The 14,954-nt window shown below is 36.1% G+C and overlaps 1 protein-coding gene across 1 annotated transcript in view; it reads left to right on the forward strand.

Annotated features, from left to right (window-relative positions):
* Window positions 1-10,634, forward strand: part of LOC136977577 (USP6 N-terminal-like protein) — a 37,019-nt gene extending 26,385 nt beyond the window's left edge. The window contains exons 10-14 of the mRNA XM_067273082.1: window positions 1,112-1,166; window positions 8,766-8,926; window positions 9,000-9,099; window positions 9,166-9,407; window positions 9,477-10,634. Coding sequence (XP_067129183.1) covers window positions 1,112-1,166; window positions 8,766-8,926; window positions 9,000-9,099; window positions 9,166-9,407; window positions 9,477-9,968 — 1,050 coding nt within the window. The 3' untranslated portion in view covers window positions 9,969-10,634. The remainder of the gene's footprint in view (window positions 1-1,111; window positions 1,167-8,765; window positions 8,927-8,999; window positions 9,100-9,165; window positions 9,408-9,476) is intronic.
* Window positions 10,635-14,954: the final 4,320 nt, after the last annotated feature.

Consider the following 14,954-nt stretch of genomic DNA (forward strand, 5'->3'; position numbering starts at 1 on the left):
TCAAACAAACATAATCTTGACAATTCTAACTTATTAATTTAATATAATAACTAATAAATAAGTTAACATTGTCAAGATTTATTTGAATGATTGCACATTGATCATTTTAGCTATCCAATATATATGTTTACAATAATTTTAAAATTTAAAGCTCATTATTACTGTCAAAAATACTTTATTACATAATTACAATGAACTAATACATTATATATTGCAAAATTTCTTACATTATTTTTAGAATTAATAGAGAGGAATGAGATAATTTATATATTTGTATTTTTTAAAATTTAAACAAAGTCTTTGTAGTTTATTGTACACTACATAAATCTAAATTAATAAATGCTCATTGCAAACACTATTTGGAGTAGTGCCACTAGTTAAATACAGTTGTCTTGTCCATTCAAAATAAAAAAATTTATACCATAGATAATGAGGCTAAATATATTTATTGTGTTAAATCTGTTTTGAATAACATAGAATGAGTTGATATTAAACATAGTTTTTCGAATGACTATTTTAAAAGTAACATGTGTTATCAATTAAGCAGATGATTTAAACTAATTTTTGATTTGTACAGTCAAAAAAAGATACAATTAAGACCAGCTTACTATGCATTTGGTATCATTTAACTACTATTCTCTGGTTTACATGTTTTTTTTTCTGATTGATATTTAATATCATATTTTTCATATTACTGCTGTTGTAATTTAATTAATAAGTAATGTACATGTCCTGAATTAGTTCAACATTTATTTAAACAAATTATCATTTCTTAATGATTATTTTAAATTCATCTACTCAAAATATATTGCAAAGAATAATAGTATCTATTATTATTTTTAAATTAAAATTTAAATTAGGGATAATGACAATAATATGTATATTGCAGATTTACTTTTTATTATAATTTTTTTTTTTAGAACTATGTTTGTTATTTTGTCATAAATTATTTTGTTAATTAAAAAATTAACTGATTTATATTCAAATAATTTTACACAAATTTTATGTTTATATGTATTAAGTTAAATTAATAAAATATCTAACAATGTGCATGCTTATTAAATGTAGAAAGTATTAATTTATGCTAACTCAATATAATTGTGTCCTTTAGGATGCCTTCTGGGCACTGTCTGTCCTGATGAGTGATACAAAGCATGCCATGCATGGTGAGTTATTAATCAGAAATTTGCTTTTACGATTGATTGCTTTTATTATTATTGAAACTGCTTCCAAAAGCAGCATTTTTATTTTATAAACGTGTCATTTATTTTGAATGAGTAAATATTTTCAAACAAATGATGAATATTTACACACATTTGAGTAAAAATTTGTCAGGTGAAACGTCTATCTCAGATAAAATTTAAATTTTTATATTTAAAAATCTTTAGTCTAATTAATATTGAGTTATCAAAGTTTTCTAATTAATATGTGTACAGTTTGATATCAGATTCCGGAAATAATTCTGATTAAGTTCACTTCAGTTTATTTTTTAACGTCTCTCTGAAAATGTATGTTCTATTGCCTAATCTTCTTGTTCTTTACTTCTTTACACACACACACACACACACACACACACACCTGTTCTTAACCATTCAGCAGTGAGGGACATATATATACGTCGAGGGCGACCGTGTGGCAGTGGTGAGGGACGTATATACATGTTAAATTCTTTTGGGGTATCACCAAAATCTAGCCAAAAACTACCGCAAAAAAAAATTCACATAAAAAATGAATTATGTAACAATAAAAAAAGACTTTTCTTTACTAGACATAACTGTTTACAAATACTTTTTCTAAAATGGAAATGAGAAAAATTGCGTGAAAAAATACTTTAAAAATTTTTCGGGTATATTCTCCACTACTAAGGGATAGAACCATACCTGACTCTCCCACTGCTGAAAGGTTAATATAGAAATAAGATGGAAATGACCTTGATAAAATATGCATTGACTATAATACAATATGAAAATACAGGGTCTTTGAAAAAGGCTACCATTTGAAATTACTGTAATTATGTTAACTATCATCCAAGAAGGTTGTAATGTGCTGTGCAGTTAGAGATTGCACTTGGTCAGTATTAACTGTGTCTGTTTTAAGGGAGATAGGAAGATGGGATGGGATAGTTCTGTTAGTTGTAATTTTTCTACATGTGAAAGTACTGTACTTATGCTGTATGAATTTTATTAGTTTTCCTCAGACCATTTCTGTAAACAAGTGAACCCTCTAACCCCTGGGTAATAATTGGGAAAGTAGAGGAAGGCTAGAAGGTTGATCTACAGATTTAATAGTCAGTCACATGCATTTTTACTTATTTTTAACAAGGGGGTCAGAAGTTGATAGCGTAGATCAGTGGGTTGCAGCCTCCAGAGGGGTTGCGAGAAAATTTTTCGGGGTCACTAAATTCAAAGAAATTTATTTGAAAATAAAAAATATAAGGGTTTTCTTCAAGTATCAGGTACTAGTAAAATAGTGAAATGAAGTTATATTGTTTATAAAAATAAAATAGCATACCTTACATTGAATTCTTATGATGTAAAGTTTTCTTTAAAAACATTTTTCATTAAATAAGTATTTATACCATATGCATAAATAAAACCGTTGTTTCATAAAATTGTGTATTTTATTCAGACTCTAATAAGGCAGAAACATAAGTGCAAATCCCAGAAAGAATTTCACTTTAACTACATAGATAACAGACATTTTTCTAATTGTCAATCCAGGGAGTGTGACAAAATTTTACACAAAATGGGGGGTTGGAAGTGGAAATACAGTGGGTGATTGGTTAATGAACAAATCGGATAACGAACACTTTTGTGAAAGATTTTTACGTTTGGATAACAAACACCTCACAGAACAAGCACAACAAGAAGAAGCGACATAAAATAATGAATACCAATTGGTCTTTCCTTGTCTTCAGGCAATAATTTGAAACTTTTTGGAGTGTGGGAGACATCAACATTGACACTCAACCTGGTATATACTGATCAGATAGTATTCCTCTGAACTTTGAAACTCTCCCTTGTAATTCCAGCCTTTTATTTTTCTGACAGAAACAATTTTTTTTATAGTATTCACAAGATTGTCGGGTGAGCACTTGTTAAGATTTCGAAAGGTGAGAATATGGTAGCAAAGGTAGAGAGTGGGTAGAAGATGTCTGATGTTGCTGGGCAGTATGGCTCCAACAGTTCTATAGTAGGCTACAGTTCAATCTTATCAATCAAAAAAGATACGGTATAATCAAGAAGACTCGAGCAGCTAAAGAAGTAACAAAAATCACATCTGAGAAATAAAGAACATTGAAGAGCTCATCATGGAACCTGAAACTGATCTGATGACAGAAGAAACTCTGCGAGATATGTTTTATTCTGAAAAAGAGGATTAATGCCGATATCTGCTCTTAAACATCTTTTGAAGAAGTGGGAGGATGTCAGAACAATGTCTTAGAATGGCATCCAAACCAAGTTGAGGTTAATAGGCTTGGGGATCTCTACAATTACAATGCTATTAATTACTTCTGAAAAATCCTGCAGAAGAGAGAAAAGCAATCGACATTAGACATATTCTTTAACCCCCACAAATGACTAATAAAAATGCAAGACTGTATATATATATGTATTTTTATTATTACATATAAATAAATGTAGTGAGAGAGTATATATTTTTTTATTTTTTGAGGTCTCCAGAACGAATTAATCAAATTCCCATAAAAATCTATGATAAATCAATAACGAACAATTCGGACAGTGAACAAAGTCTTGGAACGGATTTTGTTCGTTAACCAATCACCCACTGTAATTTGCACACTACTGGTGTAGATGGTAAGGTTTGAGGTCCAAGCAAGTTTAATGAAGCCCTGAAAAGAGGTTAAAAAAAACCAGTAGAGAAAATTTTGGTGGTGAGAGTACTACCCCATCCCATCATCCTATTTTCCATAAAATAGAAACAGTTAGTATTGACTGAATGCAATTGCTCATCTTGCCAACTATACATTAACACAGAAAGTATATGTATAGCACATGTTGCAGAAATACAATACATGCCATACATTGAAATTTGTGCCGTGTTACTATGGAGCAACGTGCCAGCCATATAAACATAATGGAAATAGTTAGAGAATGGCCTGTAGGAATGGAATTTCACTTGGCCTAGTAAATTTTTTATGATGAATACTAACAGGAATTTAAATTTTCTTTTTGTAAAATATGAAATATAATCAAAATTTTCAAAGGTTTTTTGGTACAGTAAACACGAATAAGTATAATATTGTGAAAATACATAACAAAACAAATATACAAGTGAAAATATTTATTTTTTTCAGTGAACATGAACAGTAAAAAAAAACAGTAGTTATATTATTTTAGTGATTATTCTGTTTCTCTTTGATTTGTATTTGTCCATTTATGCAACCTTGATTATGGTAGTTCTGTTAAGTTCAAAACCTGATGATTAGCATACAAAATGGCATAACAGTGTCAGAAAAAACATCATTCAGGCCTAAAAATTAAGAACAAAATGTTTAATCTTGCAGATAAAATTATATTAAATGGCCATTGTATTTGTGATATTTTGTCTATGAGAGAGAGTATGGCCCAGGGTGATATTTTATGCCCCTCTATCGTGGTTCTTAATGTGTTAAAACATACTTCTCAGATGGTAATTAATATACATTCAATTCTGTTTTTACACGGTAGATACATTCCAGACAAAACCGTGTAAAAAAAACATGTAAAAAAAAGGCATGAAGTACATAGAAAAAAAGGGGATTAGTTCCATATCCTTCAACCCTGTAAAAAATAGTTAAAATAAAATGACATTTTTCTTAGGGCCCTAAAATTTAATAAAGATATCAATAAGTTTGAATATGTATACTGTATGTACTGTATATGAATATGGCTTACCCGTATTCTTATCGATGTAAACTTTTTTTATGTTACTTAGTCAACAGCTTATATAAGAACATGTCCAATTTTATTGAAACTTAACAAAAGACTTCTCCCACTCTTGAAATTAGTTGCAGGTGTTAATGGATTAGTCCAGCGTGGTGGTGATATCATGTAAGGAACATGATTGGTCGATTTGAACTGGTAACGAGCACTGCCGAGGAGAGATTGTCGGTTAAATTTGAATTGGTGGCGCATGCGTCTCAAGGACATTGGACAATTGCGGAATGTAATGAAATCGTATTGTGAGAAAAAATAATAAAATAGTTTTATTATTAATTAATTATTTTTCTTGTTGTACTTAAGAAAATATTAAAAATTAAAAAATACAGTGCAGTATACTTAAGCTGCTATGAAAATAAATTAGAAAGGGGAATTCCCTAACTATTTTATAAATACAGTACAGTAACAGATAGAAAAAAATTTCTAAAAGATTATGGTTAATAAAGATATTTTTCTTTAAAATTTCAATCAAATAGCTTTTTTTTAATCGTGCTAAATCGAATGAAATCGTGTAAAAACGGAATCAATTTTTTTTTCTAGACCATGTAAAAACAGAATTGGGTGTATTATAGTAATTTAAAATGGTAGTTTTCTTGTTAGAAGACACTGTATTTAAAGATTTTCAAGTTGATTAAAAATTGACATATTCAGGATAAGTGAACTAATATCTAGAAAAAGTGCAAATGTCCATGTCAAATTTCAAAGAAAACAATACTCCAAACGTACCCCGACTCCATCAGTGAACAATTTTGGGTTTATCATAAAGGACCAGTCTATGCTAATGGATGGCATGAAAAATCCAGGCAGGGATTAGCCAACTTTTTCATCATCATTTTAATCAAAGACAATGAAAATGTTGGCCAGTTAAAGTCAAAACAGCTATCAATCAAATCTCACGTCTGGAGTTCATTCTAATCAGTGGCAGTGGTTCGCAAAGTGGGCACCACTGCCCCTGTAGGTGGTGAGTAAATCTAGGGGACAAAAAGAAGCAGGGGGTGCAGGATGCAGGATGCAGGATGCAGGATACCAAATGGTAACCATAGGCAAAGGCTGGGGTCACTGACAATCTTTTCATTTCCTCTGTTAAAACAGGTAAGAACAAACATTGGATTTAACGGCTGGATGTTGAGAACAATGCATAAGGACCCAGCGTAAAGTTCATAGAAAGTTTTTCTAAGAATTACCAGTTTTTCTAAGAATATTTCCAAGCACAAGGGAAGAGTTAGGGGGCATTGGGTATAACTTTATAAAACCAAGGGGGTAGCTTGAAAAAATTTTCCTGTTTTAGGGTTTTGCCACGTCACTAATGGAGGTTCTCAGTACCATCTAGTCTTACAGATTTGTTACCAATATATTTTATTCTATTCACACAAGTAGTTTTATTATTTTGCATATTGAAAGCACTTTCTCCTCGAGAAATAAGCATATTCCTGATTTAACATCACTCATTTATTATTAAGATCTTTTCCTTTTTCTTAAAAAAATTGTGTGGTTGCATTCTTCAATAAGTTCCATATTACAGAATTCAAAACCTGTCTTAAACCTCAATAAAGCTGTACGGTAAACCCTCACTTGTACAAAATATCAATCTCAGCAAATCATTATAAAACGAGTTGTCCCATTCTCGTAAGCCTTCATTATAAAGCAATATGACTCAAAAAAAAATTAATTTTAACTGTATATAATACAGAAATTGCCTACAGAGAAATAAGTAAGGAGCCGATACTCTAGGCCAGTGGTTCCCAACCGGTGTTTCGTAAGCATCTCCCAAGTGTTCCGCAGATTTAGTCTCAAATCGGAAAGTGTACAATCGTATTCGAGCCGCCGAATATCAAAAAATTAAAATCATAAAATTTTCATAAACTTAAATATATATGTACGACTCGTACTTATGGAGTGTACTACTGTTTCGAATAAGATAAAGGCAACGATAAAAACTGAATGAAATATGTAAAAACATCAGGCACAAGTTTCCCATTAAAGTTATTTAGGTATATTTTTTCCCGTCTTAGAATTGGCGTTAATAATATGAGTAGAGATTTTGAATTATAACTGCTCAATTCTAATAAAATAACTGATGACAAGCTTATGTATTTCATATTAACTTAAGTAAGTGTTCCGCTAAAGAAAATTGCTCACAAAAGTGTTCCGCATCCTAGAAAAGGTTGGGAACCACTGCTCTAGGCCCATGTGGTCTTTTGATACGCCACATTATTTCGGGATTTTACCTGATGTCCAAAGCTGTTTTTCATTTGTTCAATTTCAATGACCAAAATACTTGTTCACTTTTGGAGTGCCATATTAAATACTTTTATCGAGAAAAGTTTAAAATCTCATAGGGAAATACACTCGAATAAATTGTATCGAGAGAAAAAGAGATCATCTGCAAATGACTATGGCTCTGTGAAAAGTTGCATTCAAAAGTTATTACTTTGACAATTTTATTACCCTATTTATTGCCTGCCAACAAATTCACTAGTTACAAAACACAGGAGAGAGAATAACTTAAATGATAATTGATTTTACAAACTGCAATTTTTTATCATAATAATATACCATAAAGAATCATTTACACTTACGTTATGGTAACATGTATTTATTGCAAGAAAACTAATGTGATAACCCAAAACCAGCAGTAAGAATACACAAAGAACTTGCTCTGCTGTATTAAAGCAAGTTCTTTCTACTGGTTTTGGTTATCAAGTTAGTGTTGTCTTGTGATGTTAACCAATATCTAGTAGACATCTCTGAACATGCTTATTAAACTTACTTTCCATTAAAGCTTAACATTATTTGTAGACTTCAAAATCCATTTGCCATTCCCGCCGGGTCCAACTCTACATTCGTTGGCCCTCCAAGAATGCCAATCTTCTATTTTCTGATCACAAATAATCATGGTCTGTTCTTTGATGGTTCTTTGAACAGTAACATACTGCAGCTAGTGGCAGATAAATGCAAATGGGATTCATTATTTCAAAACATGTATGAATGCATCTACACACATACACAAATTATTGAAGAAACATACCATTTTAGCCATAAGTTACGCTCAGGACAATACAGAATACAGAAATACTTTTGCAAAATCCTTTTACAAGTGCTCCAACTTTAAGTACCGACATTGGATTTTTCCATACAAAAAGGAAAATTACATCACAAGGGGTACATGTGCTAATTCAAAACTGCATTAGTTTGGACTCCTCTCGCTTGGGAACAGAAAAAAAAAAATCCTAATTATTTCTCAAAAACATCACAAATTGTAAAATTAATATGCACTACAGATTTTGAACATTACAATATTCAAATCCTTCTATTTATGTATTTGTACAGTACATTTCCAATTCTTTACAGCTAATCCTGCTAATCCAAACGACCCCTGTGCAATAATTTGTTCAGATTAGTGAGAGTGCACCTTACACAGAGTCCTTTCACCTACATCCACACATTGCACAAAATGTTTGAACGGCAGTGGACATTTTAATGGTATTAAAATGGGGGGACCAAACAGGGAATGTCTAATCTGTAACAAGATCTGGAGACTGGTTAGTCTCCAGAGCTCTGGAAATGGCATTTGTCATCATTCTCGCAATTAATTGATACAGATTTACATTATTTTCCTCGCTTTATGTATACGGCCATCAGTCAAAAATGCCTTTGCACGAGATTTTTAGTTTTTGACTCGGGGACCTCAAAACTTCCAGAAATGGAAAAATTTGGGTTTATTTTTTTCCTTCGTGTGTGTCAGGGCAGGCAATTTTAACTTTTTTTTTTTTTTTTTTTGCCGGAAAAGTTACGCAACTCGTTGCCTGATTTCTCTTCTAGGTTTCTTCATTCCGGGATTTCCCAAGCTAAAGAGGTTCCAGCAGCACCATGACAGGATTCTGCAGAAGTTGCTGTCCAAGTTGAAATCTCACCTGGACAAATACGAGATCCACACCAGTCTGTACACTCTGAAGTGGTTTTTCCAGTGTTTCCTGGACAGGGTGAGCAAAGCTTAAAACTCGGTTTTTACGCCGTTAATCTCGAGACGAAAAATTTTTCACGGGCTTCTTGTAGGTTCCGTTCACCCTGACGTTGAGGCTGTGGGACATTTACATCTTCGAAGGGGAATTGGTGCTGACTGCCATGTCTTACACGCTACTGAAGTTACACAGAAGTAAGTAGGGGGAGAGCGCGCGAGGAGAGGACGAGGAGGACGTAATTAGAGCCCGGTTATTTGCAGAAACCCTGCTGAAGATGGGGATGGAGGAGCTGATTGAGTTTCTGCAGATCCATCTGGAGAGAGACTTCGGGTACCACGACGACGCCGCCATCGAAGCCCTGCAGGTGTCGATGGAGGAGCTGAAGCGCTACAAGTTGGATCATCCGGGAAAGGCCACTCAGGAAGAGCTACCCAGAAAACCTTTCGGCCTGATCATCCGACCCCCCTCCGAGTCCAAGTCCGACAGCCACGGCGGAGAGACGGTATTCATTTCTCTTAATAACGGCAGCACGCCGGTGAAATCGCGTGCTAAACGCTCTTCTATTGGCCAGGTGGCGGATAACGGAAGCGCCTCGCCGGTGTGGAAGTGGCGCGACGGATTCGCCGCCTCCAAATCCGGAAGCCACAGGAAGGACAACGCGGAGAACGACGACGGCAGCTCCATCATCGACCCGCTCAGCTCCCAAAACTCCCTGGCGGAGACGTCGCAGACCTCGGCCGCCGCCCTGTCCGTCGTTTCGGGTTTCTCCAGCCCGGGCACCACGCCGGGCCGGCGGGGCGACGACGAGGGGCGCGATCGAACCCCCCGCCTGCGGCGCGCCCTCTCGCTGTACGACAACGTGGACTACAACGAGAGCCTGCTGGCGGCCGACAAGCAGTCGCGCGCGCGCTCGCCCGACACCGTCAGAATATTCGTGCCATACGAGAAATCGTCCACTCCGCCCAACGGCGACGTCACGCCCACCAACCAGGACCCCAACAAGATCACCATCCGCGTCAACCTGTCCTCGGAACAGTCTTCCGCCTCCAATTACCTCTTGTGATAACAAAAAGAAACCACGTCCGCGGGCTACATTCCAGGAAGGGGTCCCGTCGCCCCCTCCCCCCACAATGTTAACGATAGCTCTTGTAATATATACATATATATATATTTCGTCCAAAATCCGCACAAGGGATTCCAAAAGTCCATGGCTATTTATCTAGAAGTTGCCCCATCGCAATAATTTGTACCGCATCTCTTTTTGTACACGGTCGGGTCGCGTGCGTGCGTACATAAATACATATTTTCTAAACTAGTTACGTACTTCGATCGGCGTCGTACTTCTTGTTTTGTTTTTTTTTTGTACAAATGGCCCTGTACATAGATTCGCGGCGCAGAGGGACTCGCGTGCGTGCGTGACGTCGACCAAAGGTAATAACGAGAACTAATTTATTTTTAATCCGACTTTTTCTACGCCGCGTTTTAAAATCGGTCCGTCGATGGTCGGAAAGAGAGGATATTTTTTTTTAATTTTATTTTTACTAAAGAGGAAGCAAAAAGGCCCGCGCGCCAACTCCACTAACGGTCCGAGAAGCGTCTAATTGGGTCGGTGGCATTGTGTCTCGTCTCGGTTTTCATCTGTGATAACACATCGTAATCTTTCGTCCCACTGCTAGCTCTGTGTAGCAGTCTTTGTCGTACTTTAATAAAGATTATTCGTATTTATAAACTTCCGCCCTCGTGTCGTTTCTTCTGGTGCGCCGCGAGCGCCGACGACGACGGCCCGCGCCTGCGTTCGGAAACTGTCGGTTTTGACATCGTTACGATGCGAGTGCGCGCTCAAGGATTGACCGGAAGGAGACGTTACGCTCGACTACAAAGCCAATTCGAGCCGTAAAGAGTCAGCAATCTCTTAAACACCAAAGAAACGCCACACTTCGAGCCAGGACGGGAACGGTAACGACCCCGCCTAGCGAACATTCCGTGAACTAATGATTTTCGAGTACGAGTGCCGTTCGATCCTGCTTCCGAAACTCGTTAAATCGGGGTGGTTAATTGCTGACATAATGAACGTAAAGGTATAAATTTACCCTTTAGACGAGTGACGCGATGGTGCGTACGAAAACCGTGCTCGCGTGTTGCATTTCGACCACGGATACGCGTAACGGAAACGTTAATCAAGTGACAGCTGTTACCGAGTCAACTGCACGAATCGTCCGTCCGTCGAGCGTGTCGACAACGTAACACGTTATTGACTCGCTCGACTTCCCGTCACCTAAATGCACTTTGGGTATGCAAAATATTTTAATTTAGTAACGCATACAAACGTAAAGAATGCGTCGAGGGCAGTGGCGTGCCGTGACATTTGATGATAGGGAAGCTGTGTTTCTGTAAGAAGCCGACTTCCAGGGGCAATCAGTTAATTGCGCGTCAGTGATAGTCTCGGGTCCATTCGTACGTGCGTGGTAGCGAAAGAGACGTACCTGACAAAAATCGACAAAAAAGAAACATAAAATAAACATATACTATGTACAAAATAATTTCCTTTAGAACAATCAGCCGTTCGAACATCCTGGGCGTCGATGTGGTTCTTCGATGGTCGATCGAAAGTGGCCCGCGGACAGTAGCGTCGTTGACAAGTCTGTAGGGAACGGGGAGACTTCCTCTGCTGGCGTCGGGGACACGGTCTAAGTCCGAAGTGGCACGGGTTACGGGTTGGCACGATAGACGAGAAATTGTTTTTTTTTTTTTTTTTTTTTTTTGCGCTTTGACACACGGCGTTTGAGTTATTCGGAACGTTAACCGAGTGCCGGGTGTCCTCGATTGTCGGGGATTATATCAATCTCCGTTCTTTCTTTTGTCCATTTGATTGGTCATTCTCCCTCAATCACGCTTCCCAAGTGGTTGGTCCCTGGTTACTAAACGTAACGAGACTCTTACCTGGAGCGCGAGAAAAGTCAAAATCGAAGATGAATTCGATCTTCCACCGATCATTGGACGACTTCCTTCCGCGATTTATGGTTTCTGCCTGGCAGTTTGATATAAACAATGGGTAATACATTTTTCTCTAAATTAACCGTTTTTTCGGGTCTTTCGTGACGGGTCAGACCTGTTCGGTACATGACATTTCCATAAAAGTTTTAAACAAATACTGGAAATGACAAAAATAAACAATTTATGTATTTTAGTTCTAAAATACAAATAATACATACGTAATACAAATTGATATTATACAAACAACGATAGAAAAACTTGTTTTTTTAATTTTTTATAAACTAACCCTATTCGGCGATTTTTTCCGCGAAGTCGTTAATTACTTTATCATAAAAGTCGCTGGTCGTCGACTCCAACGTATTTAAAAGCTCTTATTCTATCGAAAGCCACGCTAGCGACCACAATTTTTCCTCCGACCGAGTGAGTGTTCCTGGCCAATGTACGAATTCGCTTCGTGGTCGAAAAACTGCGCTCAACACACCCACCGGTAGATGGTACCGTAAAAATTAATGATATTAAATCATATAATTCTTTTAGTACGTCTTTGTTCGGATCGTCATTAATTACGATACTTTTTATGTTTAAGAGTTACGTGTCAATATAGTCCAGACACGAATATAAATATTGCGATTCATTACGTAATTTAGATAAATCAAGTAAATTTTATGAGAAATTTTTTAATTTAAAGAATTAAAATATGCTTGGAAAAATTGTTTTTCATAATATTAAAATTATTAACATTTAAAAGTGATAAAAATTCTAAAGATTTTGTCTGAAAATCTGTCAATATAATTAAAGTATAATTAAAAGAAAATTATAATTAAATATAACTTTGCAAAAAAACGTACATAAAAATAACATTGAATACTCTTTATTTTTTAAATCTTAAACAATTCACTTAGTCAGATAGCGCCCCACCCAGTGGCTAAGGGATAGAATCGTTGGAAGCGTTATACGATATTTTGGTGTGTAGCTTCCACCAGCTAAACCGGGTGAGGTTGGTGCTCTGTAAAGCGCATGCGCCAATGCCTTCTGGCTGCTTTACACCATTCAGTTATTCTCGCAGTGGAAGCTGTGTCTTAAGCGCTTCCATTCCGCCACTGATATTCGAATATACAATAGCAATCTTATCGTTTTTTTCACATGTAGTATAGAAGTTTGTAAAAGATACATAATGCAGTTATAATAAAATATGAATTTTAATTAATTCAAAGTACGTTAAAATATAAAAATTTATATTTTAGAAACTACAAGGGAAGGTCATTGAAGGTGGAAGCGCCGCTTCCACCGCTTCCAATGACGGCACGCCACTGGTCGAGGGTGACGAAAATTTCTTTTTGGTATCTGCGGTTTCGGAGATGGCGATTTATCTCCTTCGGTTTTTACAGGGCCGGATTAACCCACTTTGGGGCCCTAGACATTCTCTCTCCCCTTCCCTCTCCCACAAGAAATAGAGCACACAAAAGATATAAAACAAATCTTAAATATTTTTTATTAATGAAAATTTAATATACAACAATAAATTTTAGTTTTTCTAGTAAAGTTTGAACAGTTTGTTTATAAATTTAAAAAAAATTGAAATTTATTTTATTAAATGTCTAACAAAAGTTGTTATACAATAATATATTATTTTACCCATGAAAAGTAAATTGAATAATGAAAAAGATTATAAATATCTTGGCTTTTATTTAAATATTCTTACTTTTTTTTAAAACTATGAATAAACTTTTCTGAATTTTTAAATAACTTTATTTACAAATAGTTTCAAAATAGACAGTTTGACAGGGCTCTTCAAAAATTCGGGTCCTAAACATTTGTCTATGCGATAATCTGGCCCTGGGTTTTTATCTTAAAACGTTTCTAACGTCACTCCCGAATTATCTACCAAATGGACCCCGGGCACGGAGGGAACTCCGAAGAAATGTCGGGGGCCTCACGTAATTCGTCAAATACTTAACTCGAACCGTCGCCTAAATACGATAGCCTCCGTATTGTAACGTAACACTAAGGCGTAACCAATAAAATTTTTCACCTGTGATTTGTAGACGTCACCTTAGTGTTACGCTTAAACGCCACATAAAAAGCGTGTTTCCGCTTGGAGTACACACCAGAATTTGTGTAGAGAATACTCACTACATCCCCTTTGTTCATTTAAATACACAAGATTCACTTCGGTATACGAATGTTGGCAAATCATACTTCTGTTGCTTACCATGCCTCAAAAAGAGCGTCGAGGACAGACACAATACAGTATAATTAATATCACGCGATTGATTGTGACGTGTCTGGGTGCGATCGATGTCGACACAAGGTTAACTGTAGATTAACAATCGTCGTGTTTGTTACTGTTTACCATCCTTTCTAATCACTCCTAAATTGTGTTTACAAGCGATTTCTCGCGGCGTCGTGGTTTGTTTCGATTCTCCGGTGGCAAAGAGGAAACTACGCATTAATAGAATTAAATTACAAAAAGACAATCAAACGATCGATATAAATAAGCAATTCTTTTATATCTCATTAAGGGAAAGCAATTAATTAGAAATTGTCAAACAATAAATAAATCTCTCTCTCCCTTTTTTAATTAGAAGAGATTAATTACTTTTTTTAAAAAAGCCTTCACACGCGAGAATACCCTTTGTCGTTAAACCTAGGGTTTGATCGATTCGGTTTCGATTTTAATTCTTTTAAATCTATTTTTAAGAATTATTTTTAGTACTTTCGTGTTAACTCGAACGTCATTTCTACTTTCGGGGTATAGTTTACTAGTGTTATGCCCGGCGGGGCCGGATTGGTGCCACCTGCAGCTTGGGGCCTGGCATTGTTGCAAGTGTCGTAACGGCCCCATCTCTTCCACCAAATAATCTGTGTACGTGTTGGAATTCTGAGCTTTACCCTTACGACAAACAAGATACCCCATTCTTACTATGCCCCTTATAATTGTATCGGACACCCCTTAAGAGCACGTCTTAAAACGTTCCTTTATGCCCTCGAGTGCTGTATTGTATTACACCACAGAACGAGCGGATTTAGGGTGTGCTCGGGGCACGGTTGCACC

Source organism: Centruroides vittatus, unplaced genomic scaffold, assembly GCF_030686945.1.
Source record: "Centruroides vittatus isolate TY-2023 unplaced genomic scaffold, ASM3068694v2 contig_461, whole genome shotgun sequence".
Classification (NCBI taxonomy): Eukaryota; Metazoa; Arthropoda; class Arachnida; order Scorpiones; family Buthidae; genus Centruroides; species Centruroides vittatus.